The sequence below is a fragment of the Tupaia chinensis genome, unplaced genomic scaffold, assembly GCF_000334495.1.
Source record: "Tupaia chinensis unplaced genomic scaffold, TupChi_1.0 Scaffold000465_1, whole genome shotgun sequence".
NCBI classification, from domain to species: domain Eukaryota; kingdom Metazoa; phylum Chordata; class Mammalia; order Scandentia; family Tupaiidae; genus Tupaia; species Tupaia belangeri.
Window position 1 is genome coordinate 2,450,845 of NW_006159974.1, and position 11,416 is coordinate 2,462,260.

General features: G+C 44.7%; 1 protein-coding gene across 1 annotated transcript in view; it reads left to right on the forward strand.

Annotated features, from left to right (window-relative positions):
* Positions 1-11,416, forward strand: part of ACTL6B (actin like 6B) — a 27,927-nt gene that overhangs the window by 11,098 nt on the left and 5,413 nt on the right. The window contains exons 3-6 of the mRNA XM_027774641.1: positions 318-564; positions 756-921; positions 1,202-1,302; positions 10,695-10,792. Coding sequence (XP_027630442.1) covers positions 318-564; positions 756-921; positions 1,202-1,302; positions 10,695-10,792 — 612 coding nt within the window. The remainder of the gene's footprint in view (positions 1-317; positions 565-755; positions 922-1,201; positions 1,303-10,694; positions 10,793-11,416) is intronic.

Genomic DNA, 11,416 nt, shown 5'->3' on the forward strand with positions numbered 1-11,416 from the left:
CAGTAGGGGCGGGGGCGTCTGCGGCGGAGGTGAGCGAGCCTCCGGCTTCGGGCTCCCCAGCCCGGTGCGGCCTCGCCCGCAGCCCTGCGCCCTGAACCCGCGCGACCCAAGCTATGGGCACGCCGGGGCCTGTCACCTCGGCGCTCGAGAGACTTCAGCCTAAGGTTTGGGTCCCGCGCTACCCCCACCTCCCGTCCTCCTTGGACGTCCAGAGCGCACTAGGCCTAACCTCTTCATCGTTCAGTCCACCTCCGCTAGGGCCCCTGGCCCCTACCTTCCCCGCTAGGAGAGTGGCCTGAATAAGGCCGGTTGGCAAGAAGGGACTCTGGTAACTTAACCTCCCGACTCCCACGAACTGGACTGCAGGTCGCGCTCCCACCTTCCCCTGCCAGGGATGAAGGTGGCGAGACTTTGGCTCCGATCTCTTGGAGCTGCCCAGGAGGAGAGTTTGAGGGGGGTCCCCTTACACGCCTGAATCCCTGCACAGATGAGGTCGGGGCGCTGGTCTTTGACATTGGCTCCTTCTCAGTTCGCGCCGGGTACGCTGGAGAGGACTGCCCCAAGGTGAGCCTTACAGCCCCCTGCCCAAATCCTTGGGGCTCCTGACTCCCCTCCAGACTGCCCAGTGACCCAGGACTCTCCCAGCCTAGCCCAGAAGCTCTGCTGAGCGGGAATGTGGGACTGAGGGCCTTGGATTGGACAGGGGCATGAGGGTGATCCTCTCCCTACCCATCCTCCTCCCACCCCCACTTCAGGCTGACTTCCCCACCACGGTGGGGCTGCTGGCCGCAGAGGAGGGAGGCGGGCTGGAGCTGGAGGGGGAGAAAGAGAAGAAAGGGAAGATCTTCCACATCGACACCAATGCCCTGCACGTACCGCGGGATGGAGCGGAGGTCATGTCACCCCTCAAGAATGGCATGAGTAAGAGGCCCCCATCCACTACCTCCTGAAACCTCCTGGAGCCCACTCCCCACCCACGGAGTCTTCCTTGCAGCTGCCCAAGTCTCAGGGGCCTCCTCACTGGTCCCCAAAGCTGACTGGTTCCCAGCCCTGGGGCCTGCCAGATTCCTGGGAAGGGGGACTGTTCTGTTGGAGCTGGACTCACTTGCTTTCTCCTGGACTTGGACTCCCTCCTCCCTTTTCTCCTGTCCCTGCCCTTTGCTTACCCACCTGCATCTCTTTGCTGGTCTTCTGGCCCCAGTTGAGGACTGGGAGTGCTTCCGAGCCATCCTGGATCACACCTACAGCAAACATGTCAAGTCTGAGCCAAATCTACACCCAGTGCTCATGTCAGAGGCCCCGGTAAGTGCCTCTTCCAGTCCCATGCCCAGTCCTGGGGCCCCGGCACATCCTTTCCACCATTCATTTCTAACCTCAAGTCTGCTGTCTGTCCCTTCATCTCCCTTTTCAGGCTTTCCTTCCAACTCTGTCATCTTCAACCACTTTTCTTCCTCCCTGGCTTAGTCACCACCCCGTGCTCTCACTTCTTGCTATATCTATTCTACTACCTTGCCCTCCCCTCTCCGAGTCCTTTTTATTTTTTTAAGAATTGTTTTATTTAACCTTATGTATTTATTTTTAATTTTGACAAGAGAGGGGCAGAGTGAGAGAGAGAGAAAGGGAGAGGAGAGAGAGAAAGTGAGAAAGCAAGCTACCAGGTATGAAACTCAAACTGTAGTCGGCCATGTGGGAGTCCAGTGCCCTTAACCACCATGTCATCCGCTTGCCCCTCCCCTAAGTCCTTTTTTTTCCTACTAACCAACTGAATTTTATTTGTTGCATAATAAGCCACATAAAATCTTTTAGGTAAAAAAATACTAAATTTGAATAAAGATATCACAAAATGAATTAGAGCCCAATTAAAATTAGCTTTGGGGAGGGAACATAATTTTACTCAATTAAGGCAAACATTTTTATAGACCATAGATTAGTCTATTTTTAACACCCATGATGCCATGAATTCATAGAGAATAGGTTCCAGAAGCTCAGGCTCCTTTCCATTGGTTCTCACAAAGTGTTCGTCTCTAGGTGGAGCAGGCTGGTGTTTCAGTTGAACCCAGGTACCTTTCTCTTTGGCTTTCTTCTTTTCCTGGTCATTTTCCTTCACACGTTTTAGGAAGCTATCTCTGCTCTTAGAATGCTTAATATGCTCAATATGCACATTGATTCTCTTGGCAAGAATCTTGTCCCTAACGTGTTTGTTTACAATCTTGCCCTAAACTTGTTTGTTTACACCAATGTTGTTTTTTATAGCATGTTGGTTAACATTGTAGACTCTTCCAGTTTGCCATGGTAACATTTGTGGGACATTGCTTTTTGAACAGTTCCCATTCCTTTGATATCTACAATATCATCTTTCTTGTAGATTCGCATATATGTCGCCAAAGGTACCACTCCATGTTTTCTTTTTTTAATTTACCTTTATTTATCTATTATTTGAATTTATCAGAGAAGGACAGAGTGAGAGAGAGAAAGTGAGAAAGCAAGCCTCTAGGTCTGGGACTTGAGCAGCAGTTGACCATGTGGGAGTCCAGTGCCCTTAATCACCATGCCCCCTGCCGGCCCCCCCTCCATGTTTTCTTTCTTTTTTTTTTTTTTGAGAGGTTTTTTCGCTATAGGGCACGTGCACTCGCCAGACAGACAGAGAGAGACATAGAGACAGAAAGCAAGAAATCACCCCCCAGGGGTGATGGTCACGCCACAATCCCTTCTCCTCCATTCTCCTCTCCGGATCTGGGGCACGCACGCACACGCGCCCGGCGTGATTTTTAAGCCGCCGGGTCCGAGATGTGAACCACAGTCGACTACGTGGGAGTCCAGCGACATAGCCATTACGCTAACTGCTGGTCCCCCCAAGTCCTTTTTAGACCTTTTAACTTAACATTATTGGTCAAGGTTATATATTCATAAAGAATCAATTTACTTCATAAAGTACGTTAAGAAAACTGCAGGCCCAGCCGCAGTGGTACGTGTTGTTAAGATGTTGTGATCTGAAGGCTGGGACCACCTGGGAGGCCTCATTTTGATTCCACTGCAGCATAAAGGCCTGATGTGATGATGGAAAGGCTGAGGCAAGAGGATTGTGAAATGGCCAGACCCTGTCTTAAAGAAATAATAATAATAATAAACAAACATTGCAGTTATTACCCTTCTCTTTCCATTTTCCCTTTTCCAGAGGCAACTGCTTTTCCCCCTTTTAGCCAATTTTAAAGGTGTTTCCTTCCATATCTCTAAATATCATGGTTATATGACTGCTTGTGGGATTTTTAGTTTAAGACACCATTTGTAAAATATCACTATAGAAAATGAGCCTTTAGCTTTCTTTTTTTCTTTTTCCATTTATTTTATTTTGAGATTTTTTGCTATAGGGCACATGTGCTTGCCAGAGAGAGAAAGAGACATCACCCCTGCTGGGGGATGGCCACCACAGTCCTTTCTCCTCCACTCTCCTTTTGGAATCTTGGGCATGCATATACGTGCACCTGGCATGAGTTTTAAGCCACCAGATCTGGGACTCGAACTGTGGTCGACTATGTGGGAGTCCAGCAACATAATCATATAACCATAATCTCCTGGTCCCTTTAGCTCTCTTTTCTCCCCAGCATATACAACATGTATTTCTCATTTTCCACCTTTAAGTAGAATTATATTTTAGATTTTAAAAGACTGGTATGCAGCATCTACACTTATGCTACTGTGTATGCTAAGCAGGGTGGCCGATCCAGGCGATAAACTACGATTACTTTTCCTTTTCTGTGCACATTTTCATTCTTCCTAGAACTAAAAATCATCTTGGTTTTTATTGTACTATTTCCTGTCTACTTAATAATATGACCCTAAGTTATTCATCAGTTATCTATATCTTTTCTCAAGACATTCCATTATCCTACCAGTTCATCTTCCTGAAAAACAAACTCTCCAGGACCCCGCTGACTGTTCCACTTTGGACTAGTAACCCTCCACATCAGGGACACATCCTGACATCTTCCTTCACCATCATCTTGGAGAATCTCTTTGCCTCTCTCCTGTGGTAGAGTTCCTCTTCCCTAAATTTGCTTCCTTTTCTTGACTTATTTCTTTATTTTCATGGAGATCTTCCAATACTGCCTTAGAAAGGTCACAGGAAGTGAATTTTTTGAGCTTAGCTAGGTATCTCGCTCCAGGTTGGAAAGATGGTTATCTTTCTTCAGAATATTTATCTTTTTTCTTTCTTTCTTTCTTTTTTGTTGAGATTTTTGCTGTAGGGTGCATGCGCTCACTGGAAAGACAGAGAGATAGAAAGTGAGAAGTCACCCCCCAGGGGGGATGACCATTGACCATGCCACAATCCCTCCTCCTCCATTCTCCTCTCGGGATCTTGGGCGCGCACACACACACACACGCACACACACACAGAGCGTGAGTTTAACTGCCAGGTCCGGGACTCGAACCATGATTGACTATGTAGGAGTCTGGCAATGTAACCATTACGCCATCTGCTGGTCCCTCTTCAGAATATTTCTCTTTTTTAAAAAAAGTTTATTTCTCTCATGAGCGACAAAGAGAAAGAATGAGAAAGGCACCTCCCCCCCCCAAGGTCCACATACTGCAATCCAGCCAGGATCACAGGTGTATGGGTAACTAGTGTGCACAGGGATGTGAAGAAAGACCTCCCATGCAGCCTCAGCATCGCAGAGCATCAACTCATTGCACTGCCATGTGTCTGCTTCAGAATCTGGAAGGCACTTCTCCATTTTCTTCCAACATATTTTGTTGCCATCAAGAAGACTGAACCATCTAATTCCTGATCCTCTGATAAGATTTTCTTTCAGAAATTTTAGTTTTCACATCATCCTCAATGTTCTACGATCCCACAGTGCTAGGTATTAATATTGGTTTATTTTCATTTGCCATTCTATGTATTTAGTATATTTCTTTAGGGCTGGCCCCATGGATCCCACATAGCCAACTGCTATTCAAATCTTGGCCCCAGAGACTTTAAAAAACATGCCATGTGCATGTGTGTACATGTCTAAAATCCCAGCAAGATAGAGAAATGAAGAATGAATTGCATCATGACCATATCCCATTGAGAGGTGTTTTCTCCCTCTCTCTGTCTCTCTTTCTCTCTCACACACACATACACCATTTAGCAATTATTTTAAAAAAGAAAAGCAAAAAGGTATGTCTCTTCAATATGTAAACCTACATCTGTCTGTCTGTCTGTTTTTTAATTTATTTTTAAAAAGAGATTTTTGCCATAGGGCATGTGTGCTCACCGAGAGAGACACAGAGATGGATAGTAAAAAAAATCACCCTCCAGGGGGGATGGCCATGCTGCAGTTCCTTCTCCATTCTCCTCCTGGGATTTTGGGCACACACACACACACACACACACACACGTGCCTGGCATGAGTTTTAAACCAATGGGTCCGGGACTCAAACCATGGTCAACTATGTGGGAGTCCAGCAACATAACCATTATGCCATTTGCTGGTCCCCCTATGTCTTTCAATTATTTTTGTAATTATTTGAATATTTGTTTCTCTGAATTTTCTCTGTTCTCTGTTTTAAGAAATCCTGTTATTTGAATTTTGAGCTCTGAACTGGTCTCATTTCTTAGCTTTTCTGTTATATTTTCCATCTCTTTATACTTTCCCCCTCAAGCTTATATTCCAACCCTTCTATTGAATTTTTCATTTCTTCTTCTTTTTAAAAATTTCTTTCTTTCTTCCATGAGCAAGAGACAGAAAGAGAGAGAGAAAGGTACTCTTGACATGGTCTTCACACCAAGACCCATCCAGCTTCAGCCAGTCTGGGATCATGGGCATGTGTATACCTGGCATGCTCAGGGAGGTCTCCAGATACGAACCTGGAATCTCCATGTAGTCCAACCACACAGAGTGTTGTATTAGCACTCTATCACCCTCTAACCCTCTTTTCCTGTATTTTCATTTTCTAAAAGCTCTATTTTAGTTCTATGAATGTTTCCTTTTGAGCATCCTATTCTTTCATGGGTGCAATATTACCTGCAATCTTATAGATATTACTAGTTTTGTTTTGGAAGTCTCCATCTCCCTGTATAATCTCTGTTCTTCCAAGTTGCTTTATTTGTGCCTTTTTTTGTTTGGTTTTGGAGAGGTTTTTGCTATAGGGCAAATGCGTTCGCCAGAAAGACAGAGACAGATAGAAAAGGAGAAGTCATCCCTCAGTGGAGGTGGCCATGCCACAATCCCTTCTCCATTTCTCCTCTCAGGATCTTGGGCACACACACACATGCGCCCGGCGTGAGTTTAAGCCACTAGGTCCAGGACATGAACCACAGTCGACTACATGGGAGTCCAGCGACATAGCCATTACGCCATCCGCTGGTCCCTATTTGTGCCATTTTGAGGGATCTCAGTTTAGAGGCTTTTTTTCAGATTTCTGCAAATCCTTGGTTGTCTCCTTATGTTTCTGAGTGAGGAACTAAAAAACTGATTGGAGGGACCAGCAGGTGGCATGGTGGTTAAGGCACTGGACACTCCCACATGGCTGACAACAGTTTGAGACCTGGACCTGACAGCTTGCTTTCTTACTTTTTCTCTCTCTCTCCCTCTCTTTGTGTTTCTCTCTGATCAAGTTAAAATAAATAAATGAGGGGCTGGCAGGTGGTGTGGTGGTTAAGGGCGCTGGACTGTGGCCAACCACAGTTCAAATCCTGGGCTGGGTGGCTTCCTTTCTCACTTCCTCTCTCTCTCTCTGTCTGATCAAACTGGAAAATAATAATAATAATAATAATAATAAAGTTAAATAAAATAATTATTTTAAAATAAAATGAATGAATAAATAAAGTTAAATAAAAATAATTATTTTTTAAAACGCTGATTGCAAGTTCTGTGGTGGGGGGTGCTTGTTAACTTTAATCTTTACTATCGGATGATCATAGTAACCCCACAGACTTCTACCCTGAAGACAGAAGTGGCCATCCCTGGAGTTAAGTGAGGGAATAGGGCTGGCATTCTCAGCATTCAAAATTCATGGCATCACTTCATTCCCATTTTGGGTGTAATGCCCTCACCCCCAACTATGTTAAGTGTCCCTTGTGGAGACGCTCAGTTTTCCTCTCTTTAGAGAATAGATTTCTAGTCTTCTGGGATTGGGATGGGCAGTAGCCCAGTGACATGGAATTGGGAAAAGAATTTAGTGATCTGTTATTTAAATAACTTTAAACAACCTTATTTTAGCTGTTCTTTCACTTCCACTTGCAGGGGTACCTGAAACTATCAATTCCTGAGCCATTTTAGGATTTCCTAGTTTGATATGGACTGTTCCCAGCTTTTTTCAATATTGGCTTAGGGTTTAGCATTCTTAAATCTGTTGTTATTTACCATTCACCTATTTGATTTTCAACCTTTACAATTTTGTGACTGTTTTCTCCTTATTATTCCTAACCTAAGGGTTTCTCTTTAGGTAAAAATCATTTGTCACACAAAATTGACTTTTTTGTTCTTTTTTTTTTTTTTTTTTTTTTGCCATGGAGCATGTCATTCACTGGAAAGAGGATAAGTGAAAAATCATCCCCTCGTGAGGGATGGCCATGCCACAGTCCTTTCTCCTTCATTCTCCTCTTGGGATTCTGGGCACGGACACACTGGTCCAGGGCTCAAACAGTGGTGTACCATGCGGGAGTCCAGTGCCTTAACCACCACACCACCTACTGGTTCCATTAACCTTTAAAAAAAAAAAAAAGAAATTAAGTTTATTTATTTATTTCTTCCACAAATGAGAGAGAGGTGCCCCTGACAAAGTCTTGATGATGAAGTCTACCCCCAGGCTTAGCCAGCTCCAGATCATGAGCACGTGAGCACCCAGCACCTTCAAGATCTCTGGACATGAATCAGAACCTTCCCATGCAGGTCAGCTTTGCAAAGCATTGCATCACCATCCAGCCCTCATATTAGTTAATAATTCTGTGGTATTTAATATAATACATTCCCGGGGCTGGCAGGTAGCATGCTGATTAAGGGCGCTGGACTCCCACATGGCCAACTGTGGTTCAAGTCCCAGACCTGGCAGCTTGCTTTCTTACTTTTTCTCTCTCTCTCACTCTGTCCCTCTCTGGTCAAATTAACATAACTAAATAACTAGATAAAGTAAAACAATCCTTTAAAACAAACAAAATATATATAATACATTCCCAATGTTGTGCACCATCACTACTCTCCAGTACTTTCATCACCCCAGAATAAAACATATTCTCAACTCTCCACTCCTCTCCATTTTCAGCTCTGGGCAACTGTCAACCTGCTTTCTGTCTGTGTAACTATATACATATATATACATATATATATGTATATATTCTGGATTTTTCATATAAATCAAATCATATGCTACGTGACTTTTGGTGTCTGCTGTTTGCATTCTTTTGCAAACATGTCATTAAGGTTAATCCATGGTGTTATGTTTATCAGTCCTTCCTTTCTTTTTTTTTTGGAAAGGTTTTTGCTATAGGGTGTGCGTGCTCGCCAGAAAGACAGAGAGAGACAGAGAAACAGAAAGTAAGAAATCACCCCCCCAGGGGGGATGGCCACACTGCAATCCCTTCTCCTCCATTCTCCTCTCGGGATCTTGGGCACGCACACACACACACACACACCCGGCGTGAGTTTAAGCCACCAGGTCTGGGACTCAAACCGCGGTCGACTACATGGGAGTCCAGCGACATAGCCATTACGCAACTGCTGGTCCCAGTCCTTCCTTTCTTATGGCTGACCAATATTCTACTGTCCAGGTATACCACAGTTACTCACTCATCCATCTATGGGCAATTTGTATTATTCCTACCTTTTGGCTCTTGTGGAAAGTGGTATTATAGTAAAGGGCACTAAGCAGGTCAAAGGACTATGACTCTAGAGCCAGTTCTCTCAAGGGACTTTTGTGTGATCTTGGGCAAGTCATTATAAATATTTGTATACAGAAATTTGTTTGAGTGTGTTTTTCATTCTTTAGGATATATAACTAGGAGTGGAACTGCTAGGTTACACAAGGAGACCTTGGGATATGTTTACTTAAGGAACCACCAACTGTTTTCCACAGTGGCCTGAACTATTCAACATTCCCACCACCCATGGATAAAGGTTCCAGTTTCTTCACATCTTTACCAACCAGGATATTTTGTTTTTCTGGGATTTTTTGGTTTGAGTTATAATTACCTCTCTTGCGGGTGAGCAGTATCTTGTTATGTATTTCAGTTGCATTTCCCTAATGGCTAACAACTAGAGCATCTTTTCATATGTCTGTTGGGTTTTGTGGATTTGTGTTTTACAAATTGCCTCTTGAGGCCAACAGGTGGCATAGTGGTTAAGGCGTTGGACTCCCACATAGTCAACCATGATTCAAGTCCCAGACTTGGTAGCTTGAAAATTATGCTGCGTGCATGTGTGTGCATGCCCAAAATCCCAGGAGGAGAATAGAGAAGGGATTGTGATGTGGTCACCTCCCCCCCCCCCCCCGGAAGGGATTTCTCACTTTCCCTTTCACTGTCTGTCTCTCTTTTCACTGCCCGGGGAGTGCATATGCCCTATGGCAAAAAAATTTTTTTAAAAAAATTGCCTCTTGGGACCAGCAGATGGCATAATGGTTACATCATTGGACTCCTACATAGTCTACTGCAGTCCAAGTCCTGGACCCAGCAGCTTAAAATTCATGCCACGTGTGTGTGCATCTGTGCCCAGGGTTCTAAAAGAAGAATGGAGGAGAAAGGTTTGCGGTGTGGCCATTCCCCCTGGGGGTGACTTGTGCTTTCAGTCTCTCTGGTGAACATATATACCCTATAGCACAAATCTCTCTCTCTCTCAAAAAAAAAAAAAAAAAGCCTCTTTATTTCACTTGTGCTGGGGGTCTTGGGAGGGAATAAAATTAGATATTTGTATGAAATCCATCATTACTACCCAGAAATCCTCTTCCTCAGCTTTTGTGCACCTGAGATCACTGGAATGGGGAAGGGATATACTAGGGTGTGTGTCCTATGGTAAAGAGCACTAGGCACTAGGTAGACATTAAAGGTCTAGACTGTAGGCCTCACTCTGTCAGGAGCCTTCTGTGTGATCTTGGGCACATCCCTCTTTGTTTTCTTCATTTAGATTTGGACTGTGATCTTTAAAATTCTTTTTAGTTTTCACATTCTAAAGGTTTATGTGGGTCAGGGGGTCCTGATTTCTCTCCCCTAGTCCAAGTTATATATGCGTGTGTGTGTGTGTGTGTGTGCGCGTGCAAATGAATATGAATGTATGTGTGTGAGTGTATGTGAATGTTTGTGTATGAGTGTATATGAACATATGTGTATGAGTCTGTGTGTGTGAATGTGTGTGTGCTTGTATATGAATGTATAAGTGTGTGTGAGTGTATATGAATATGAGTGTGAGTCTTTGTGTATGAATGTGTGAATGTATGCGTGCATGTGTATGAATGTTTAAGTGTGCATGAGTGTGTATGAGTCTTTGTGTGTGCATAGAATGAGTGTGTATGAGTGTGTGTGCATGAATGTATGAGTGTGTATGTGTATATGAATGTATGTGTATGAGTCTGTGTGAGTGTATGTGTTCATCCATATAAATGTGTAACTGTCTATGGTATGAGTGTATATGACTGTATGTGTGAGTGTGTGCACCTATACGCACATGGATCTATGCCTCTTCCTTTCTGAATCCAACCTTCCTGCATTTCCTCTCCAGTGGAACACCCGGGCCAAGCGGGAGAAGCTGACAGAGCTGATGTTCGAGCAGTACAACATTCCTGCCTTCTTCTTATGCAAGACAGCTGTGCTCACTGCGTATCCTCTGAGTGCTCTGCCTGGGTGGAGAGCCAGGGTGGGGTTTATGGTGCACTGAGCCAGGGGCTGGGCCTGATCCTCTGGAGATCATATCTCCCGGATGGGCAGATATGAGTGCACAGGGCCCAGTGAGCTGAGTGCCTTGGACCGAGGGGTGGTCAGATCAGCAGCTCTCTCCCATTCCTTGGATCATGCTGAGCAGAGAGAGAGTTGGGCCATGTAGACAGCAAGACCTGGTGCTAGACAGAGGAGGGGAGGGTGTATGATGCTGGGGCACTTCCTTCCCAAATAGCCAATCCATTTTGAATTTTTTTCAAGATTTGTGTTGCATTGAACCCTGTACTAAGCACTGGGGCAATAAAGTCTCTAATTCCAGGGAGTTTATAGAACACAAAACTAAGAACAAGAGAGGTTGAGAGTTCAGAAGAAACAGAGGAAGAAGTGAATTTGATAAAAAAGTGACTGGGGGAAACCAGCAGTTAGCGTAATGGCTATGTCGCTGGACTCCCACACAGTCGACCGCGGTTCGTGTCCCGGACCCGGTGGCTTAAAACACACGCCGGGCGCGTGTGCATGCGTGCCCAAGATCCCAAGAGGAGAATGGAGGAGAAGGGATTGCGGCGT